The sequence below is a fragment of the Chiloscyllium punctatum genome, chromosome 11 (genome assembly GCF_047496795.1).
Source record: "Chiloscyllium punctatum isolate Juve2018m chromosome 11, sChiPun1.3, whole genome shotgun sequence".
Taxonomy (NCBI): domain Eukaryota; kingdom Metazoa; phylum Chordata; class Chondrichthyes; order Orectolobiformes; family Hemiscylliidae; genus Chiloscyllium; species Chiloscyllium punctatum.
Genome location: NC_092749.1, coordinates 91,837,809 through 91,861,962, shown reverse-complemented (window position 1 = coordinate 91,861,962; position 24,154 = coordinate 91,837,809). Strand labels below are relative to the sequence as shown.

At 40.8% G+C, this 24,154-nt stretch overlaps 1 protein-coding gene across 7 annotated transcripts in view; it reads left to right on the top strand.

Annotated features, from left to right (window-relative positions):
* LOC140483193 (mitogen-activated protein kinase kinase kinase kinase 3) overlaps positions 1–24,154 on the top strand; it is a 308,564-nt gene that overhangs the window by 266,825 nt on the left and 17,585 nt on the right. For all 7 annotated transcript variants that reach the window (XM_072581251.1, XM_072581249.1, XM_072581248.1 and 4 more), the window contains 6 exons: positions 207–291; positions 370–449; positions 675–735; positions 9,205–9,322; positions 21,640–21,698; positions 23,206–23,309. In XM_072581251.1, coding sequence (XP_072437352.1) covers positions 207–291; positions 370–449; positions 675–735; positions 9,205–9,322; positions 21,640–21,698; positions 23,206–23,309 — 507 coding nt within the window. The remainder of the gene's footprint in view (positions 1–206; positions 292–369; positions 450–674; positions 736–9,204; positions 9,323–21,639; positions 21,699–23,205; positions 23,310–24,154) is intronic.

Here is a 24,154-nt window from a genome sequence, read left to right as displayed (position 1 = left end):
ATGTGGTATATCGTTGTGAATTGTTTGATCTTAGTAAGTAAAAAGAGGAACAGATTCAGTAAAATAGCCCTTCTATATAGATTAAACAGCCCTGCTGTCATTGAAAAGAGAATGTCTGCTGGTATTTTTTTTATTTTGCAATCCTATCACGTAAAGTAACCAATGCAGTGCTATTTTAAATAATTTCAAATCATTTTTTTTCCCAGATGGGTGCTTGTTTCTCTAAGGTTTTCAATGGTTGCCCTCTGAAAATTCACTGTGCAACATCATGGATTAATCCAGACACTAGAGGTAATTGTTATTTCTGGAACTAAAAAATTAGAATTTTTTGTCCTTTTGCATTCTAATTTAGTTATTTACTTTCTTTAGATCAGTACCTTATATTTGGTGCTGAAGAAGGCATTTACACTTTAAACCTTAATGAATTACATGAAACATCAATGGAGCAGGTAAGCTTCATTTTTTTTAGTTTCTTTTATTCTAAGCAATGCTTAACATTTAATTCCTCCTTAGATCAGTGAAAAGTATCTTGCTGATGTACTTCCTAGAATCCTACTTGAAAATTAAGTTGTGTATTCAAATAGATCAAACAAATTAGCTTGACTTTCTGAGGGGAGGAGTATATCTTTTCAGCTTAAGCTCTAAACTGCTCAATATGTTTGTTTTTATTTTAGCTAGTCCAAAGGAGGTGTACATGGCTGTATGTAATGAACAATGCATTGCTTTCAATATCTGGTAAGTTTTGTACAACTTCTTGATATCTGAAATCATGTAAACCACTTCAACAGCTCTTTCAAATGAGAGACAGAAATGTTTCTTTGCAACATATATAGAGCTTTATACAACTTGTGTAGTATTTTACAAGATTAGCTCTTAAAGCAATAGTATGTTATAGTTGTTATGGGACCAGGAGGAGGTCATTTGACCCATTGAGTGCATGATGGCTGTCTCTATGTAGAGTAACCCTTTTAGCCCCATTCCTCCCTTCTATCCCTATAGCCCTGCAAGTTAATTTTCCAAAGTGCCTTTTCAATTTCCTTTTCAAATAATTTGATCATTTTGGCTTAAACCATCTTTGTAGCCATGAATTCAAAGTCATCACAACTCAGTGCCTAGAAAGAAAGTCTTCATCCTCTTCACTATATCTCTTATTCAGAATATTAAATCTGTGCCCGTGGTCCTTATACCAACAGTAAGTGGGAACAACTTTCCACTATCTAGCCTATCTTATCTGTTATAATCTTGTACACCTCTATCTAATTGCCTCTCAACTGCCTTCTTCAAAGTAGCATTACCCAGCTACTTCAACCTAATCTTGTGGGTAAAATTCCTGGAACTGTTTTTTAAATTTTCCCTGCAGTATCTCAAGCGCATTCATATTCTTCCTCAAGTGTAATGATCAGAATATGATGTAATACACTGTTTGTGTCCTAAACAGAGATTTATGAAGGTTCAACATATTTGTTTGATACTTTCATACATGAAACCTAAGGTCCCCATAAGCTTTGCTAATTATTCTCTCTATATATCCCACCACCTTAAGAGATCTGTGTACATGAGTCCCCAAGTCTCTCTGTCCCTGCACACAATTCATAATTGCATGATGAATTATGTATGACGTCTCCTTCAGCTTCACTGTTCTGTGTAATTGATGTTTGGATAATAGAGATTCCTCTGTATTAAATTCTATCTGCACTTAATCTTCCCATTCTGCCAACCCATTTATGTACCGTTGCAATTAATCTCATCCTCACTGGCAGCATTTCTACATTTGATATTATCAGCAATTGATATTTTTAATATATATAGATCTAGTTATTTTACATGTACATATTATTGAAAGTAGTAATGGTCGTGGCACTAACCTTTGAGAAGCATTATCTATCTACTAATACTGATCTAGAAAAAGACCATTTACCATGATGTGTTGTTTTCTGTTCTTGTGTAATTTTTTTGTCCAAGCTGATATTCTCCTTCCTATTCCATGAGCAACACCTTTTTGTTAACTAATCTTTCATTTGGTGTTTTGTCCAACACATCTGAAAATGCATTTCAACAAATCTGTTGCATTCCCTTCAACAACCATCTCTGTTACTTCATCAAAAAAAATCATTTTATCAATCTCCAGATTACTTTCTGCAATGAGCAAGTGAGTACAGAAATAGGAGCATAAGGCAGATGAATGCGAAGATGGAAAGATGATACACGAGGGAGAGTTCTAGATTCCTGGGGTGCTAAGATTGGCTCTAGAAAAGATGGCATCTGTACAAACCAAATGTGTTGCACCTGAACAGAGCTGGGACTTTGTTCCTTGTAAGGCATGTTGCTCATGCTGTTGGGAAAACTTAAAAATAGGAGAAAGTGAGGACTGCAGATGCTGGAGATCAGAGCTTAAAAATGTGTTGCTGGAAAAGCGCAGCAGGTCAGGCAGCATCGAAGGAACAGGAGAATCGACGTTTCAGGCATAAGCCTTTCTTCAGGAATGAGGAAGAAGGGCTGATGCCCGAAATGTCAATCCTCCTGTTCCTTTGATGCTGCCTGACCTGCTGCGCTTTTCCAGCAACACATTTTTAAAAACTTTAAAATAGTTTGGCAGGGGTGTTGGGACCAAGGGAGAATTGTAGAGGAGAAGACCAGGGTTCATAAGATATACTTAGAGACACAACTAGCAGTTGCACGGTCATTAGCTAGTCAGGTGAAATCAAAGTAAGGAAAATCAAATTGAGTTTTAAATCTTATTTACTATACTATTTACCATGTATTCACATACATGCAGGATAATAAATAAGATTGAGGTGTTACAGGTATAGATTTCCATATGGAATTTTGATATTTTGGTGATAATGGAGTCTTGGCTCAATGAAGGACACGACTGAGTCTTAAATATTTCTGGGTACAAGATATTCAGAAGTCATAGAAAAGCAGGCAATGCAGGAGGGATAGCAGTATTTGTTAATGAGGACATCGCAATGCTGGAGAAAGAGCATGTCTCAGAGTGCTCAAGCACAGAATCAATTTGGCTCGAACTAACAATGACGTTGTTAGGTATAGTCTATTGACTGCCAATTAGTGGAAGGAACGTAGAGGGTCAAATCTGTAGAGGAATTACAGAGAAATACAAACATTATAGAGTAGTTATAATAGGGGACTTCAATTGCCCAAACATACACCCTGTATTTTTAGTTTATGGAATAGTGAGGGCTAAGTGTTCTTGGATTGTCTGCAGGAGAGTTTCTGATAGCAATATATTTCCAACAAGAAGAAAGAATACATAATTGGACTAGGCCCTTGGAAATGAGATGAGTCTAGTGGATCAAGTGCCAGTTATCGAACATTCAGGAGAGAGTGATCATTGTATCATAAGGTTCAGAATGGTGGTAGAGAATGACATGTAACAGTCCAGGGTAAGAAAAATCAATTGGGCAAGTACATTGCTGTGTGGGAATGACTGGAACAAGAAGTTGGCGGAAATAACAGTAGCTGAACAATGGACTGTCTTCCAAGAGCTGATGATACAGGTAAAGTCAAGATATAGATACAGTAAATGGCAGAATCCTTAGTAGCATCAACATGCAATGGGATCTAGATGTAGAAGTCTACACTTTACTGAAAGTAGCAACACAAGTGGACAAGGTGGTACAAAGGCATATGGCATGCTTACCTTCATTGGTTGGGCTGTAGAGTATAAAAGTTGGCAAAGTATGTTGCAGCTGTTATGGAACTTCAGCTAACCATATTTGGTCTGGTCACCATACTACCAGAAGAATGTGGAGGCTTCGGAGCAGGTACTGAAACGGTTTATCAGGATGTTGCCGAGTTTGGAGTGTATTAGCTATAAGGAAAGATTGGACAAATTGGTTTGTTTTCATTTGAATGTCAAAGGATGATGGGAAACCTAATAGAAGTCTACAAAACCATAGAGGCATGGGTAGAAGGGATGGTCAGAGTCGTCTTCCCAGCGTAGAAATGTCAGTTACTTGGGGACATAGATTTAAGATGAAGGAAGGTCAGGGCAAAGGAAATGCAAGAGGCAGCTTTTTTGCACCGTGGGTTGTAAGTGCCTGGGATGTGCTGTTACGGACCAAGAAAGACCACTTCAAAACATTTCAAGAAGGTAACCCAGACCCTAACTTTTCTAATTGTTTTAAGTAGGTGTAAGGTGGATATTCCAGGAGTAATGCAGCTTGCCCAACCACTCGATTTTAAACAAACGAGAAGTTATTTATACACTAACAGAATATAGGGTAACATAATTTATCTGAAAACCCAGTTGAATCTATCTCAACTTAATTTTGCTGTTCCAAATACTTGCAACATCCCCATAAACACCCCCTTAACAAAAAAAGGAGGTGGAAATTAATTTTAGAAAGAAAAGGTATGCTTATGACAGAAATATAAGATAGAAAATACAGTTGAGAACCAAGAGAAATATTGAAGGTTTAGTGGGGAGATGAAAAAGGAAATGAGAAACAAAAAAGAATTATGAGAAAAGTTTAACACCTAACATTTTTCAGTGTCCCAAAGTTTTCTGTAGACATATAAATAGTGAGAAAGTGGTTAAAGGGGATGTTGGGCCGATTCAAGGACGATAAATTGATTTACACATTCAGCAGGAGCGTGACTGAGGTATTAATTTAATACATTGCGTTTATCTTCACCAAAGAGAGAGGTGCTGCTAAGGCCATGAGCAGGAAACTCTGTCACTAGAGTGGTTCAATATTCATAAGGAAGAAGCTTTAGGGGCAGCATGGTGGCTCAGTGTTTAGTACTGTTGCCTCACAGTGCCCGGAACCCAGGTTTGATTTCCGCTTCAGACAACCATCTGTGTGAGTTTGCATATTCTCCCTCTGTCTGCATGGGTTTCCTCCAGGTGCTCTGGTGTCCTCCCACATCCTAAAGATATGCAAGTTAGGTAAATTGGCCATGCTAAATTGCCCATAGTGTTCAGGGACATGTAGGTTAGGTGCATTCGTCTGGGGTAAATGTAGAGTAGTAGGGGATTGATTCTTGGTAGGTTACTCTTCGGAGGTCTGTGTGGCCTTGTTGTGCCGTAGGCTCAGTTTCCACGCTGTAGGGATTCTATGATTCTGTGATATTCTATGATTGGATAGACTGGCCCTTAAAGTTGACAAGGCACCAGGACTGGGTGAGATGCATACAAGGATTTTGAAGGAAGTGAGAGTGAAAGTTGCAGGGACACTGACTATAATCTTTCATGCATCCTTGGACTTGGGGGAGGTGCCTGAAGCTTGGAGAATTGTGAACATTATGGCCTTACTTTAAAAATGTTGTAAAGAATCGCCCAACAATTGCAGACTAATTAATTTAGCTTTGATGGGGAAGCTTCTGGAAGCAATTATTTAAGAGAGAATCATTAATCTCATGGGAAAAGGTGGATTGCTGAGGCAGAGCTAGTTTAGATTTCTAGAGAGAAAATCATATTTGTTTAATTTGCTGAGTGTTTTGAAGAGGTAATAGAAGGGCTTGATGAGGGCTATGTTGATGTGGTACGCGTGGATTTCCAGTAGGCATTTGATATGATGAAGCACAACAGATGTGTGACGAAATTTGTAGATCATGGTATAAAAGGGACAGTAGCAACATGGACATAAAATTGGCTGAGTGTTAGGAAACAGAGTCATGGTCAGTGGATATCTTTTGGGCTGGAGGAAGGTTTATAGTTTACTACCCAGGAATTAGTATTGGTATCTTTGATTTTCCTGATATATATTAATGACCTGGATGTGCAGTGATAGTTTCAAAGTTTTCAGATGATGTGAAACTTGGAAAAAAATTGTGAGGAAAGTGTGGACTTCCAAAAGGACATAAACCAGTTAATAGAGTGGGCGTGTCCACGTCAAGTTAGCTTCAATGCAGAGAAGTGTAAGGTGATGCACATAGGTAGGAAGAGCATTGAAAGACAAGACAAAATAATGCGTGCAATTCTAAAGGGGATGCAGGAGTAAAGGGACCTTGGTGTATTTTTGCATAGACCAATAAAGGTGACAAGATAGGGGCAGCGATGCTCTGGGACTGAGCTAACTGACCTCTGACAGTTACTGAACCCTATTCTCGTGACTCCCCTTGATTTAAGATTTGTTAGGGTTCCTTGATGCCACAAATGCAGACTTGATTTTAAGAGCTTTAACTCTGACCACCTCTGGGATTCGTCTTTTTTGTCCACATTTGAATTAAGCCTGTGATGAGATCAGGAACCAGGTGACCCTTATAGAATGTAAACTGGAACCCAAAGTGAGCAGATTACTGCTGAGCAGGTACTGCCTTTTACCACTGTTGAAGACACTTTCCACACTAATGATTGAGAATAGACTAATGAGACAGTAATTGGCTAAGTTAAATTTGTCCTGTTCTCTGTGTATAGGATGTATCTGGACAATTTTCTACGTTGTCTGGTCTTTGCCAGTGCTTGAGCTGTACTAGAACATCTTGGCTAAGGGTGTGGCAAGTTCTGGAGTACAAGTCTTTGGTATTATTGCCAGAATGTTGTCAGGGCCCACATCTTTTGCAGTGTGCAGTGTCTCCTAACAATTTCTTGATGTCATGGAGTGAATCGAATTGGCTGAAGGATGGCGTCTGTGATGTTGGGGACCTTTGGAAGAGGCCAAGATAGATCATCCACTTGACACTTGAGGCTGAAGATTGTTCCAAATCTTTTGCACTAATATGCTGAGCTCCCCCATCATTGGGGATGGGGATATATGTGGAGCAGCCTCCTCCAGTGAGTTGTTTAATTGTCCACCACCATTCATGACTGGATGTAACAAAACTGCAAAGCGTAGATCTGATCTGATGGTTGTAGGATTTCTTCTTAGCTCTGTCTGTCACTTACTGCTTCTGCTGTTCAGCATGCAAGTGGTCCTGTTTTATGGCTTCAGGTTGATACCTCATTTTTGGGTTTGCCTAAAACTAGCTGGCATGCCCTCCTGCACTCTTCTATGATCCAGTGTTGATCCCCAGGCTTGATGATGATTTAGAGTGGGGATATTCCAGGTCATGAGGTTATAGATTGGGCTAATGCCCAGTCCTTATTTGGAGGACCTATTCAAAGTCTGTTCCATTTAGCATTGTGATTGTGCCACAGCACAATGGAAGGTATTCTCAATATGAATGCGGGACATTGCATCTACAAGAGCTTTGCTGTGGCCACACTGATCAATACTATCATGGACAGATGTTTCTGTAGCAGACAGATTGGTGAGGATGAGGTCAAGTTTTTATTTTTCCCGTAGCTTGCTCTCTCTCATCACTTGCCACAGTTTCAGTCAAGCAGCTATCTCATTTAGTACTTTACTAGCTCAGTCTGTAAGGTAAAGCCACCATTATCTGGTCTGCTCTGTCACTAGAGAGAAACTACTGATGATGGTTTAATATGAGAGTCAGAGCTGAAAAATGTGTTGCTGGAAAAGCGCAGCAGGTCAGGCAGCATCCAAGGAGCAGGAGAATCGACGTTTCGGGCATAAGCCCTTCTTCAGGATCTGCAGTCCTCACTTTCTCTTAATATGAGAGTCACCACACCTCAGGCAAGGGGAAATGTCAAGAAGTGATAACCTCAGCTGGGACCTCAGTGTAGGAATTGAACCCATTTTGTTGGCGTCATTCTGCATTGCAAGTCAGCCATCCAGCTAACTGAGCTAATGGATTCTTGATCAGTGGTGGTGCTGCTGCTGAACCACTCTTGCTGGTGGTGGACATTGAAGTCCCTGCCCAGAGTGCGTCCTCCATCCTTCGTCCAAGTGACATTCAATGTGGAGGAGTACAGATTTGTAAACTGAAGTTGGAGAGTGAGTGATAATCAGCAAGAGGTTTTCTTCCCCAAGTTTGACCTGAGGCCATGAGACTTAATGGTGCTTGGAATCAATGTTGAGGGCTTCCAGGATATATCCCTACCACCTGTACATCACCGTGCCGTAGGCTCTGCAGGATCTGTCATGCTGGTAAAACAGGACATACCAGGGATTATGTATGATTCCATGAGCCAGGCTGTTACTTGACTAGTTTGTTAGACAGTTCTCCCAATGTAGACCCCAATTAGTAGGGACTTTGCAGGTTCAATCGGGCTGTGTTTGCTGTTGTCATTTCCAGTGCCTTAATTGATGCCAGTCTATTGGGTTTCATTGATGTTTTGAGACTTTCTAATGGTTGATACAACTGAGTTGCTTGCTAGCTTTTTCAGAGAGCAGGTAAAGCCAACATTGTTGTTGGTCTGGAGTCACATGTTGGCCAAACCAGATCAAGATGGAAATGTTCCTACACTAAATATTGTAAATAAGTGGAATGGCAAAGAGAGCAGATGACCACCTTCCAGAGCATCACTGATTGCACTGCCACAAAAGATAGAGCAGCTAAAATCTGAATCAGCGAGTGGCCAGAATTGAAGAAGTGCAAATATCTTGACAGGCTGGAATAGGTTTTTAAAATGTTCATAATTAGGAGACTGTAAGGGGTGGGGAATCTGTTTCTGGCTTTTCATTTCAGGAACATTTTAGTTTAATCCAGCCTGAATATTTCAATGGCAGTTTTCTTTGTGTACCAATTATAGAAGTCATGTAAAATAATCACATTAGGTTTATTAGTCCAATTCTTTTGAGTGGGATGTGACCAACTCTCAGATCACTTCAGCTCCTTAAGGACTTTGTTTGGAGCTCAGGGACACTACTGACTTGCATGCCCCTGCCCGGGTCACTTTGCGTGCATCTACACAGTGATGTATCTTATGATAACTTTTATATTTATACGCGATCAATTTAAGATCACACCTGGCTTTCTTGACATCTTATCCTCTGCATCTCTGCTAACAAGAATCTACAAGGAAATCTATCACCTGTAAGTTCCTTTCCAACCCATCGTTCTGTTTGAGCTTGTACCTTTGCATTTTCATTGTACTGCATCAAAGACCCGACATCCCTACCTTTATACTATTTTGGAAACACTCTTGCATTTTGAACAGTTGCATCTAACTGTACTTCCAAATGACCAAGATGAAAAATCTACCTCCTACTCCACATAATCGTTGAAAATCACCAGGGTCAGTGAGTAAATGAAATTAATTCAAAAATAAATACATAAACCAAGAATTCCTTATCAAGTTATGTCTAGTCATCTGAGGAAATGAGTGGATGATATTTGATTTTTTTAAAGTCTATGCTATGCTTGAACAGTATTTTTCTTTTACTTTTATTTTAGGAAAAGCTTCCCAACTGTACTCTCATAATTTGTTGGGTCTTTTTGAGTACGCCAGACAAATGCAAAAATTGCCTGTATCTATTCCTGCATATAGACTTCCTGACAGAATACTTCCAAGGTAAGAGAAGATTCTTTCATACTCAAAAGAGTTATGGGTACAGTCAGAAATTGGCTGCTATTGAAGTCAAATGCAAATGTACGTACATGGTTGAGTTATTCAATAGCTTCAGTGTTAATTTTGTTTTAATTTTGAAATCAAGGTTGTTGGAATAATGCTCCAGGATGTTTTGGTGATTAGAATTGCTAAAATTGGATCTTTCCTAAACAGTCAAGTAAACACACTCAATAATAATAAAAATAAGGCATTCACTCTCTTCCGTTAAGCCCATCTCCTGTTCATTCAATCCATGTCAAAGGGAGATGATACATTTTGGTATTGTCAATGTCAATCAAGAGGCCAAGGCTAATGTTCTGGGTTCAATCCCACCGTTGCTGTAACTGGATTTAAATTTAATTAATACGAGATGGAATTGACTACTCATATCAGTATTGATGTCCATGAGAATTATCACTATTATAAATGCTGATCATTACCCTTGTTCAAGAAGGGCAGTAGGGATGACCCAGGTAATTATAGACCAGTGAGGCTTACTTCTGTTGTAGGAAAGGTTTTGAAAAGGATTATAAGAAATAAGATTTATAATCATCTAGCAAGCAACATGTTGATTTCAGATAGTCAACATGGTTTCGTCAAGGGCAGGTCGTGTCTCACAAACTTCATTGAGTTTTTGAGAAGGTGACTAAGCATGTAGGTGAGGGTAGGGCAGTTGACATGGTATACGTGGACTTCAGTAAAGCCTTTGATAAGGTTCCACATGGTAGGCTGTTGGAGAAAGTGCAGAGGCATGGAATTGAGGGTGATTTAGCAGTTTGGATAAGAAACTGGCTTCCTGAAAGAAGGCAGCGAGTGGTGGTTGATGGAAAATATTGAGCCTGGAGTCCAGTTACTAGTGGTGTGTCACAAGGATCTGTTTGGGATCACTGGTGTTTGTCATTTTTATAAATGACTTAGACGCAGGCATAGGGTGGGTGGATTAGTAAATTTGCAGATGACACTAAAGTCGGTGGAGTAGTGGATAGTTTGGAAGAATGTGACAGGTTAGATTAGATTAGATTAGATTACTTACAGTGTGGAAACAGGCCCTTCGACCCAACAAGTCCACACCGCCCCGCCGAAGCGTAACCCACCCATACCCCTATATCTACATCTACATCTACCCCTTACCTAACACTACGGGCAATTTAGCATGGCCAATTCACCTGACCTGCACATCTTTGGACTGTGGGAGGAAACCGGAGCACCCGGAGGAAACCCACGCAGACACGGGGAGAACGTGCAAACTCCACACAGTCAGTCGCCTGAGGCGGGAATTGAACCCGGGTCTCTGGCGCTGTGAGGCAGCAGTGCTAACCACTGTGCCACCGTGCCGCCCGTGCAGGGGACTTGGATAAACTGCAGAATTGGGGTGAGAGGTGGCAAATGGAGTTCCATACAGCTAAATGTGAGGTGATGTACTTTGGAAAGAATAACAGGAAGGCAGAGTACTGAATCAATGGAAAGATTCTTGGTAGTGTGGGTGTGCAGAGGGATCTTGGAGTCCATGTACATAGATCCCTGAAAGTTGCCACCCAGGTGGATAGTGCTGTTAAGAAGGCATATGGTGTGTTAAGTTTCATTCGTAGAGGGATTGCGTTCCGGAGCCGCAATATCATGCTGCAACTATACAAAACGCTACTGCGGCCACACTTGTGGTATATTGTGTACGGTTCTGATCGCCATATTTTGGGAAGGATGTGGAAGCATTGGAAAAGGTGCAGAGGAGATTTACCAGGATGTTTCCTGGTCTGGAGGGAAGGTCTTATGAGGAAAGGCTGAGAGACTTGGATCTGTTCTCATTGGAAAGAAGAAGGCTCAGAGGGGATTTGATAGAGACATACAAGATGATCAGAGGATTAGATAGGGTAGACAGTGAAATCATTCCTAGGATGATGATGTCAGCTTGTACGAGCAGGCATAACTGTAAATTGAGGGGTGATAGATTTAAGACAGATGTCAGAGGCAGGTTCTTTACTCAGACAGTGGTAAGGGTGTGGAATGCCCTGCCTGCCAATGTAGTTAACTCAGCCACATTAGGGAGATTTAAACAATCCTTGGATAAGTACATGGATGATGATGGCGATAGTGTAGGGGACGAGCTGAGACTAGTTCACAGGTCAGCACAACATCGAGGGCCAAAGGACCTGTCCTGCGCTGTATAGTTCGATATTCCATGTTCTACCCAGTTTGGTATATAAGTGAATCCAGACTCTCAACATTGTAGTTGGCTCTTAACTGTGTTCTGAAATGGCTTAGTGGGCCACAGAATTCAATGATTATTAATGATAGGCAACAGATGCTGGCAATATCCATATCCCATGAAAGAATTAAGAGCGAAATCCCACTAATACATTAGATTACCCATCTTTCCTTCTTCTTGGATCCCATGTAAGTTATTATTGCTAGCTGTCTGAAAGAGCTGTTTGCCAGTAGCCTTGGTAATGTTCACCTTCCTGGATCTACTTAGTTCTCTTTTGTAAAGCACAAATGAATGTGCTTTTAACCCTCTTCCAGACAGTAAATTCCAAATTGTTTTTGCATAAAAATAATTATTTCCTTATGTTACCCTTTGATTGTTAGCGAGTTTTGAGAAAATACGAAGCTCAGGTTGAAGTTCTGGGTGTGTTTGCTCGTTGACCTCAGCAAGCAAACCTACATCCAGATCCTTTGATTGTTTTGCTAATTAATTTAAAACTTTTAAAACTTCCTGCGTGTCCGCCCAAGCACAGAAGTGCACCTGCCCACGCACAGGCAGAGACACAAGAGAATGGGGGTTTTCCTTTTTGAACAGAGATCTGATTGAAGTCCACAAAGTTGAGGGGCATAGACAGAGTAGACGGCAGGGTCTATCCATTGACAGAGGGGTCAGTTACCAAAGGTGTGGTTTTAAAGAGCAGGAATCGAGGGGATTTGAAGAAAATCTTTTTTTTTCCCTCTCAGAGAGTGGTGGGTGTTTAGAACTCACTGCCTGAAAGGGTGGCAGGGATGGGAGCCCTCAAAGCATTTAAGATTTAACAAAGCTCGGTATCATCATCAGTGACCAAACTGGCCAAGTTGTAAAGGACCCACGTGCCACTTTGGGGACCCTGTCCTAGGTGATGAAGGACCTGACAAGAAGGACCTTACCAACCCACTAGTTGCATATGCATCTGTTGATGATAGTATCAGTAAGAATGACTATTGTGGAGCGGAAAGCTTGTATTCACATTGAGGTATAACCTCCCTTGTGCGATCTTGTGCTATCACTGTGCCAAGCTAATTGCATACCAAACAGCATAAGGAACACGTGATAGACAGAGCTAAATGATCCCACAATCAATCAATAAGGTCTTAGCTGTACAGTCCTTCCACATCCAGTCGTGAATGGTGGTGGACAACTAAACACACACCGGAGGAGGAAGCTGCACAAATATCCCCTCCTCAGTGATGGAAGTGAAGAGCACATCAGTGTAAAAGATAAGGCTGAAGCTTTTGCAGCAATCTTCAGCCACAAGTGCAGAAAGAATGATCTATCTCAACCTCCTCCAGTGGTCCCCACTATTACAGGTACCAGTCTTCAGCCAATTTGATTCACTCCACATGATACCAAGAAACAGTTGGAGGAACTGGATACTGCAAAAGCTGTGGGTTCTGGCAACATTCTAGCAATAGTATTGAAGACATGCTCCAGAACTTGCTGCTCCTCCAGCCTAACTGTTTCAGTATAGTTATAATACTGACATCTATCTGACAATGTGGAAAATTGCCCAAGTATGCTAAAGAACAACAAACAGTACAGCACAGACACAGGTCCTTTTGCCCGCCAAGCTTATGCTGCCATAATTCGCCCTTCCACAGTAAAACTGTCTTCACTTGTCGGATCCGTATCCCTCTATTTCCTCCCTATTCATGTATTCATCCAGGTGCTTCTTGAATGTATGTAAAAAGCAGAACAAATCGAACCCAACCAATTACTGCCCCACTGTCGATCATCAATAAAGTGATGGAAGGTTTCATCAGTAGTGCTATCAAGCAGCACCTGCTCAGCAATAACCTGCTCAGTGATGCCCAGTTTGGGTTCCTCCAGGGCCACTCAGCTCCTGATCCCATTACAGCCTTATTTCAAACACGGACAAAAGAACTAAATTCTAGAGGTGAGGTCAGATAGCACCTTCCAAACCCATGACCATTTCCATTTAGAAGAACAAGGGCAGCAGATACATGGAACTACCCCTACCTCCTTGTTCCCCTCCAAACCACTCACCATCCTGACTTTGAAATATATCATCATTCCTTGACTGTCGCTGGGTCGAATTCCTGGAATTCTCTCCATAATGGCATTGTGCGTCAACCTGTAGCAGTCCAAGAAGGCAGCTCACCACCACCTTCTCAAAGGCAACTAGGAACAGACAATAAATGCTGGCCAGCCAACGACATCCACATCCCACAAAAGTTTTTGAAAAAACTGGCTATATTCAGAACAGATCTGGTGACTCAAAACTGGGCAACCATCCAACCAGAAACAGCCCAACTGTTTATCAGGAGTCAGACTGGGTCAGGATGGCAGATTTCTGACCCTGGGGGCATTGGTAAAACAGGTGTCTTTTTTTACGACAGTTTACCCAGTAGTTATACCGTTACTCTTTATTCTAGATTCAAAGCCAAAGCCTTACTTCTGGATGACCAGTCCAGTGACATTGACACCATAGCTTTTCCTTATTGAGGGGGCTCAGTGAGTAGGTTGGTGTTATAGTTACTGGGGCGAGCTCCTCTCATTTGATTTGAGGATTTGTTCCGGTGGAGTAGTTCTCAGATAGTGACGAGCTAGTCTTATGCTCAAGAGACGATGCAAATGAAATCAATAGAATGGCTTGGGGAGTGGTTGGCTCAGAGACTCTTGAATCTTTTATTTGTGAAAGCATTCAGACAAATACTTCAGCTACTGAACTGTGGGGAGAGTACGCCAGTGGAATGAGTTTGGGATTGACACAGCATTAAACCTTCTTATGGTCCACCTGGTTGGTCTGTCCGCTTAGTTAAAACTGAGGAGGAAAAACCAAGGCCACAAGGAAAGTGGATGGATTCACCAGATGCTACTTAAACCCCAAGGAGTTGTTTTCATTCACTTACTGGACATGCAAATGGCAGGAAAACTCAGCATTTATTACCCATGTGTAGTTGCCTCTTGAGAAGATGGTGGTGAGCTGCTGCCTTGAACCATTGCAGTAGGTAATACACAATGTTATTAGAAAGGGAATTTCAGGATGTTGTCTCAGTGATACTGAAGGAATGATGATATATTTCCAAGTCAGGACGGTGAGTGACTTGGAGATGAACTTGCAGAGGGTGATGTTCCTATGTATCTGATGCTCTTGTCCTTCTTGATGGAAGCGATTGTGGGTTTGGAAGGTGCTGTCTAAGGAACTCTGACAGGGTTTTTCAGAACATATTGTATTCAGTGTAGACCATTGCCATTGTGTTGTGATTACAGCTGATGTTATTACTGGACAAGTCAGACCCCAGACTGAAAGCTGGCTTGATAGATCATATTCTGTTGTTTCTTAGTTTGAAACAGGTGGCCTTTCACTGAAACATAAAGATGCAAAGCTGCAGCTCTAGGTTTAGCAATTCATAGCACTAAAGGAATGAAGGTAAGATAGAATAAACCAAACTATTTACACAGATTAAATATTTTAAACAAAATACAATACCGATAATCCTAAAACACACTTTTAAAGTTCTTATATCAGAGAGAAATTCCTGCCTGTTCACATGTTTAGGGCTTCGTTTCACTGTGATTTAAATATCCAGTCTCAACAAAATGACATCTAAACCTGGAGTCTTCATGCCACTGAGCTTATACTTTCTCAGCTTCAACTAACCCTTTCACAGTTTTAACCAAATACTTTTGGTCTGGAACCTTTTGACTGACGTCTGTGTTGACTTTCAACAAGGTTCCGCATAGTAGACTGGACAGCAAGGTTAGATCACATGGAATCCGGGGGAGCTAGCCAATTGGAGATAAAATTAACTTGAAGGTAGGAGACAGAGGTTGGTGGTAGAGGGGGTTTTTTTGACTGAAGGCCTGTGACCGGCAGTATGTCATGAAGATCAGTGTTGGGTCCGCTGCTTTTTGTCATTTATATAAATGGTTTGGATGTGAATACAGGGGATTTGGTAAATTTGCAGATATGGGACAACATTTTCATGCAGAGGGTGGGGCGCATTTGGAACTAGCTATTAGTGGAGGTGGGTACAATTTGAACATTTAAAAGGTGCCTGCATGGGTATATGAATAGGAGAAATTTAGAGCGATATGGGCCAATTGCTGGCAAATGGGGTTGGTAGGGTTTAGGATCCTGGTCAGGATGGATGACTTGGACCAAAGGATCTGTTTACGTGCTGTTTGATTCTGTGTCTTCTGTATTCTGATCGTACTGTCGAGGAGAGCGTTTTTTTTCTCTATCTAATTTCTTTGGACCCCTTATGATTTTGATCATTGTGTCAAACTCCTCTCAACCTTCTCAAGAAGAACAACTTCATTATATCAGTTTACTGATATAAATAGGATATTATCCACATCCCTGAAACCACTTTCCTCCATCCTGCACCTTCTCTAAAGTCTTCTCATCATTCTTAAAATGTAGTGCCCAGAATTCGATACAATGTTGTAGTTGAAACCTTTATGAAAAATAATCCTTCCTTGCTTTTGTATTACTTGCTTTTAATTACAAAGTCCAGGATCCAGTATGCCTGTCTTCATTCTTCCTACCAGAGTATATCATTTGGCACATAGTCACAGAACCCCTACACTGCAGAAAAGGCCATTTGGCCAATTAAGTCTGCGTTGTCCCTCCAAAGACCCCCTCACCCAGACCCAACCCCTTACCCTATCCCCATACACCTGCATTTACCATTGCTAACCCTCCTAGCCTGTGCATCCCTTCTCTGTATTATATTTATTCATATGTCATCTATTCTACTAACTTGTCTTTTTTTTATGTCTATCACAGTCGTCCTCATTATACTTCAAAGTTGTGTCATCTGCAAACTTTGAAATTGTATCCTCTTCCTCATATCAAAGTTGTTACTATATATAAGGAAAAGCAGTGGTTTAATGCAGATATGTATTACCATCGGATATGGTCTAAAGGGATGCCTGAGACGTAGTGGAACAAGGAAGCAGACGATGGATGTATTGATTGAAAGTAAATGGGTCTGAATGGTTGTATGAGTATGGAGAGCTAATAATCAGTGTGGTATCAGTTTTATTGAGTGTGTTAACTGGAATAAGGATCTCAATGCAAGTGTAGACTTTGAATCTGTTCAAAAATATTTATGTTCTCTCATATAACAATGTTACAATGGTATGAGAGTAAACTTGGGGGGAACATTCAAACTGATTATAAACGCTCCTAAAGCTATGTGAAGAGAAAATGTTTGGTTAACACTTAGTGAACATTCAGTTAGTGAACACTTAATAAAATGTAAATCCCTGTCAGTCAGAAACAGAAAATCACAATGTGAAACAAAGAGATGGTAAACCAATTAAATATATACTTTGGTTCTATCGTAACAAAAGTTAAATAACATCCCAAAAATGTTGGGAAATGTGTACTCTCGTGAGAAGAGGATCTGAAGCAAATGAGTATTAGAAGGGCAATGCTGTTGGGGAATTTAATGAGATTAAAAGGCTGATAAATCCCCAGGGTTTAATAATCTACATCTAGATAAGGGGACGCCAATGGATGTGGTTTATTTAGTCTTTCAAAACGCTGTTGATAAGCTTCCACATAAAAGATTAGCATTTAAATTTCCAATACATGGGATTGGAGGTAGTGTATGGACATGGATTGATAATTGCTTGGTAGGCAAGAAACAAATGTGTGGCAATAAATGGGACATTTTGCAAGTGGCAGCCAGTGACTAGTGAGGTACCGTAGAATTCAGTACTTAGATCCCAGTTACATATAATATTGACTTAGCTGAGGGAAAATGTAATATCTCCAACTTTGTAGGTGATACAAAGTTGCATGGAAGGGTGAGTTGGGAGGAAGATGGAGAGATACTTCAATATGATTTGGACAAGTTGAGTGCATGGGCAAATGCATAGCAGGTGAAGTATAATGTGGATAAACCTGTGGTTATCCACTTAGGTAGCAAAAACAGGAGGGCAAATTATTGTCTGAATGGAAATAGATTGTCAAAGGGAGAAGGTGCTGTGAGATTTGGATGTGTTTGTACTGAAAGTAAACATGCAGGTGATAAAGAAAACAAACAGTATGTCAGCCACCATAGAAAGAGGATTCAACGACAGGAGCAGGGATGTCCTTAGTGAAACCAGACTGGAGTACTGTGTGGAGTTTTGGTCTCCTTTTCTGAGAAGGGATGTTCTGGCAATGGAGGGAGTGCAGTGAAGGTTGACCAGACCCAGTCCTGCTATCCCAGGAATCATGTATGAAGAGGGGCCAGATCAGTTAGTCCTATGTTCAGTAGAGTTTAGAAGAATGAGTGGGGTTCTTATATAAAATTATAACAACGCTAAACAGGGTAAACGAAAGAAGGATTTTCCTGATGACTGGGGAGTCCAGAACCAGGATCACAGTTTAAAGGTATGGGGTAAGCCATTGAGGACTGATATGAGAAATGTCTTCACCCACAGATTAGATTAGATTAGATTAGATTACTTACAGTGTGGAAACAGGCCCTTCGGCTCAACAAGTCCACACCGCCCCGCCGAAGCGCAACCCACCCATACCCCTACATTTACTCCTTACCTAACACTACGGGCAATTTAGCACGGCCAATTCACCTGACCTGCACATCTTTGGACTGTGGGAGGAAACCGGAGCACCCGGAGGAAACCCATGCAGACACGGGGAGAATGTGCAAACTCCAGTGGGATCATGTGGGATTCTTTGCCACAGAAAGCAGTTGGGGCCTAAACATTGAATATTTTCAAGAAACCGTTAGATGTAGTTCTTAGGGCTAAGGGGAACAAAGGATCTGGAGAAAGAGTGGGAAATAGGTACTGCATCAGATGGTGAGCCATGATCATATTGAATAGAGGTATTGGCTCAGAAAGCTAAATGGTCTACTTTTATTGTCTGTTTCCCTTATCGGGAATATTATTTTAGAAAGCATGGAAAGCATACTTTGTGAAGCAAAAGAGTCTAGCTGCAAAAGGATAAAATGTTGCATTTGCAAAGAGTACAGTGGAAACTCAATTATCTGAACGTGATGGGCAGCAGTTTTTCGTTCAGATAATCGATTATTCGGAAAATCAAATAAGTGCCTTTCCTCTGGGGCTCGGAGGTTTTGAAGTCTGCTCCCTGTTCAGGAGACTGCAAGCAGCACACAACGTGCAAGGCCCCACCCTCAATCTGGTCCAACCCATCTGCCTGCCCCCACCCCTCTGTAGAATTCCAGGGAAAGTGTGGGGAGAGAGAGGGTGGGCAGTCAATCATTTGGAGACAGTGCCTGTTTAATCACTGTAAACAAAAGGTGTGATCACTGTTGGAAACACGTCTTTGATGTAATGTTTCCATCGGGACTTTGCGATCTCCTTCGGATAATCCGATTTTCAGATAATTGAGGTTCCCTTCTACATGGCTCTCAACTGCAGTCACTGTGTTAACAAAACTTTCAGAGGTCACATGACCCAGTTTGAACATATAATAAAGCTAGTGAATTTTAACACATCCAGAGGGAGAATGTAAAAACCAAAGAATTGCAGGTGCTGGAAATCAAAAACAAAATCAGAAATTGATGGGAAAACTGAGCAGATTCTGGCAGCATCTGTGTAGAGAAAGCAGAGTTTTGTGTCCAGTGACTCAGAGGGAGAACTTGCCTGGAACATCAGGCTCTGCCCCCTCTTTTCTCTGAAATCCAGCCTCTCTTCAAAATATGAGAGATAGGAACTTACTAGAAGGTCTCATCACTGCAATAAAGTTCTCCTAAAGTCAAATTCAATATCTACAGCACTGTCTGCAGGAAAGTCAGCTATAAGGCCCCCACTATCTGTAGTTCATGTGCAAAATGACTGGCCATTGACCAAAGTTTGAATAATATACAAACATCTGTAATTGTTTTTTTTCTTGATGTTAAAATACTTTTAAAATAATATTCTTTGGAGTTTTTATTTTTTCTCTAATCTTGGAGATTGTGTTTATTATTTTAGAAGAAGGGTAATTATATGTTAAATCTTTGTTACTAATCTTTATCTCTTTGCTTGAATAAGTTTTTGTTTGCAATTAACCGGTTCTTCATTTTTTACTTAAAACTTGGCTGACTTATGTCTGTATACAGTCTGACATATGTATACTGTAATTGGTAGTATCACCTCTCTACCTGTCTCTAAACTTGAACTTTGTTGTAACCAATGGAGAAGTGGGACAAGGAATGGATTCGGTTCACCATTCCTAATTGGCTTCTAAAAGCAGTCCTTATAGGTTTCCCTGGGGAACATCATTGTATACCTTTTCCAATTTTGAAAAAAGCTGTATTTCTCAGACCTTTAGTGTTTGGAGTCCTGACGTTTCCACCTTTGCCCTAGTACCAAAATAGCTAATCAGTATCACAAATTACATCCTCTGTAACGTTGACAAAAGTGAACCGTCTCCCTTGTTGTTCTGAACCTGTCTGCAGTCTTTGACACTGTTGATCACATCAAACTCCTCCAAAATCTTCACTGTTGTCCAGTTGAATGAGATTGCACTTAACTGCCACCATTCTTGTTATGACTGGTCTCTGGATGAGAATCTGCGTTAGTTCTGATTCCAAATAGGATATTCCCAGAAGGTTATGCTCTTTGGTGGGGGGGGATGTACTGGCTCCTCTTCTTTACTCATCCCCTCCCTTGAATGGCCACAACAAGGCTAATTGAAAGAAAAAATCCCATGTGCCTAACTTCCCAGCCCAAATATATTTGTTTTTAAAGCAACGAGCCAATTTAACCAGGCTTTCCTGAGTTTAAAAAACAGTGAGTTTGTTAGTTACTAAATGCAAGAAAATATAAGAGATGGGCGGCACAGTGGCTCAGTGTTTATCACTGCTGCCTCACAGCACCAGGGACCCAGGTTCAATTCCAGCCTCGGGCACCTGTCTGTGTGGAGTTTGCACATTCTCCCCATGTCTGCATGGGTTTCCTCCGGGTGCTCCGGTTTCCTCCCACAGTCCAAAGATGTGCAGGTCAGGTGAATTGGCCATGCTAAATTGCCCATAGTGCTAGGTGCATTAGTCAGAGGCAAATGGGTCTGGGTGGGTTACTCTTCAGAGGGTCGGTGTGGACTTGTTGGGCAGAAGGGCCTGTTTCCACACTGTAGGGATTCTAATCTTATCTAACAAAATATGACATGTTCATGCAAATTAGCTGAAATGGGTTTGACCAGCTTCCTTCCACAGTGGTTATGCTGATGACTTTTTATAGCAGAGACTTTATTTCCTGTTACCTGCATATGCAGCAGTGCCCCTTTAGAACACATTTTAGAGCTGTGGAATTTGAACCACAGACTAGCACATTGACACACTAGCATGCCAGCTCATTTGCACACAGACAAGGGGTTGCAGATAATTTTTTAACCTCCTTCCTTGTGTATTCCTGGGAAGATGAAACATAACATGTCTTTTTGCTCAGAATTAACTTTTTTCAACTCATTGTGCCTGCTGTTGCAACCCACAGGAGATCACAGTTCAGTTCATGTCTCTCTCTCTCTCTCTCTCTCTTTCTGAAGTGTTGCTGTCTGAAGCTCCTTTGACACTAAGGGCTTTTAAACAGCCATTGAGTTTACACCCCAGCCATCTCTCAGCTTTTATGTCTTTCTTCTAAAAATAATTGTTGTACTTAAAAGTTTATTATATCCATATGTAATTCAGAATCATGACCCATTTTCATGTCATTCTTATCTGTCTAATTCTGGCCAGAGTATCATTTGTAATAGGTTTGTTCCAACTTCTGCACCACTAATCCCGATGTTCCCACTGAGAATCTGTCATTGGACCTTCCTATTCACATCTACATGTTGTGTCCTAGAGGCATCATCTGAAAGCACTGCGTTTGTTTTCACTGATATTCAAGTTTACCTCATCACCACCACCCTCAACAGCTTCACTGTTTCCAGATTATCATATAGTTTAACCTACATAAGTACTGAATGAGCAATTATTGCACCTTGTTTCTGTTATCATTCTAAGTTGATCTCTGACTTGATCTGCTAATGACTTGGAACTATGATTAATTATGAATACACACCATAAAGGATAAATGAATTAGGCATCTGATTGTTAAATTTACTTTATAGGAAATTTGCTGTATCTACAAAAATTCCAGATACAAAAGGCTGCCAAAAATGTTGTGTAGGTAAGGAAATATTTTCTGTTTTCTTGATTATCTCCGTACGTATGGGTCTTAGTCAATTCGAGAACAAGAATGTAAAAGGTAAGAGCTGAAGTAGACCATACGGTTTTTCAAGACTGCACCACCACTTAATGATCATCAATAAGGCACCACTTTACAGTCCAATCCTCATTATCTCTTATACACACCTTTTAATGCCTAAAAATCTTCTGATCTCAGTAGCATCTCTCGCCCTTTGAGGTAGAGAATTCCAAAAATTCACAACCATTCAACAAAAAAACCTCACTTTTTTTAGCACATTCAATGTAATAATGTAACATCTGAGGGTGTTTCAGAGGGAACATTTATAAACACACAAAATGATCCTATGCCACATAATGTCAGATGACCAGAGACTTGGTCAGAGGTAGCTTTTAAGGAGGAAAGAGGTGGAAAGGTGATTGGAGTGCATTTCTGTTAAAATGGGCTTAGGTAACTGAAGGTGAAACCAGTAGTGCTACAGAGATTAAAATTGGGGTTGCGCAAGAAGCCAGTTTCAAAGCAAGATAAATATCTTAGAGAATTGTAGAGCTGAAGATGGGGCAGGTCAGACCATAGGAGGATTTGAAAACTTTATGAATATAAAAATCATGGTATTGGTTTGAGAGGATCTTGGTGAGCATAGGGTGATCGATGAATGTGATTTGGTGTAATTGAAGTCATAGGGAGCCGAGGTTTGGATGACCTTAAGTTTACATTATGTTCCACCATGGGAAACGCCAGGAGTCAGTTGCAAGGGAACGAATTTTAAAACCGACAATAAAATCAATCACTTCAGTCTTTCGGATATTTGGTTGGAGAAAATTTATGCTATTTCAGTATTGAATGTAAGAAAAGCAGCCTGGTTATTTAACAGCAGTATTGTGTAAAGCAATGGTAGACAAGTAGGATGTTGTCAGTGTGCATGTGTAAATGGTCTTTTTGGATGATAAGCATGTACATAAATAGGAGGGACCCAAGCTCAATTCTTGAAAGACACCAGAGGTAGCAGTGCCAGACCGTAGGGCACGAATGCAAGTGGTTCTTCAGCTATGGTTAGGTAGATAAAATATTCTAAGCAGTCTTGGTAAGCGAAACAGCAGTGCAGAAGAAGCTGGAGTTATTGACTGTTTCAGAATTGCTGATAAATTAAGATGGAGAAAAAGGAAAGTTACCTTTGTCATAATCATGTGGGGTATCATTTTTGATTTTGGTACTTTGGCGTGGATGGAGACCTGATTGGAGGGATTCAAACTAGGGAGTTTCAGGGGGAAAAATGGATCAAATCTGCAGGTGACAACATGTTCCAGTATTTTGGAGAGGAAATGAAAGCTGAAGATGGAACTGTGTGGTTTCCTTCCAAAATGTACTACTTCACATTTGTCTGGGTTTAACTTTTTATATTCCTGTTCTGCTAGTTATCATGTAATTAATTGCATTCCTCATCAGTCTTGACTGGAAAACATACTAAGTTGCTTATTGTTTGTTACAGTGAGAAATCCTTACACAGGCCATAAATACCTTTGTGGTGCATTGCAATCCAGCATCGTCTTGTTGGAATGGGTTGAGCAAATGCAAAAGTTTATGTTAATCAAAGTAAGTGAAATGTTTACAAGTGATGTTCAGTCCAAAATCTTTACTTTTTCCTGTAAAATGCAAGGCTAATAAGAGATTGAGCAGGGCTGCAACATTTACAAACCTGCAGCCTTTGGCATTAAACTACTCTGCTATTTTATATGATTGTATGTAAAATTGTGCTGTTATTTGTTGCATCTACCCTCTTGTCTGATGCATCGTGGCCTAGTCAACCTAAGAATAATTGGGAAATATTTAATCGTAGAATCCCTACAGATTGGAAACAGGCCCTTTGGCCCAGCAAGTCCACACCAACCCTCCAAAGAGTATCTCTCCCAGACCAATTCCCCTATTACTCTACATTTACCCCTGACTAGCGCACATAACCTACACATCCCTAAACACTATGGGCAGTTTAGCACGGCCCAATCACCTAACCTGCGCATCTTTGAATTGTGGGAGGAAACCAGAGCACCCACGCAGATACGGGCAGAATGTACAAATTCCACGCAAACAGTCGCCCAAGGTAGGAATCAAACCCAAGTCCTTGGCACTGTAAGGTAGCAGTGCTAACCACTGAACCACCGTGCTGATTTTCTTAAAAGTCTAGATTGATAATAATTTGTCCTGGGAAAAAGTCAAAAGTCACACAACATCAGGTTATAGTCCAACAGGTGTATTTGAAATCACATGCTTTCAGAGCGGTGCTCCTTTGTTAGATGAAGTGGGAAAACAAGACACAGGGCTGAGGGGGGTAGTGGATAAGGGTTGGGATGGATGTTTTTACTGTTGTGGGATATGCAGAACCAAATGTTAGGTAAGGGGTAGATGTAGATGTAGGGGAATGGGTGGGTTACGCTTCGGCG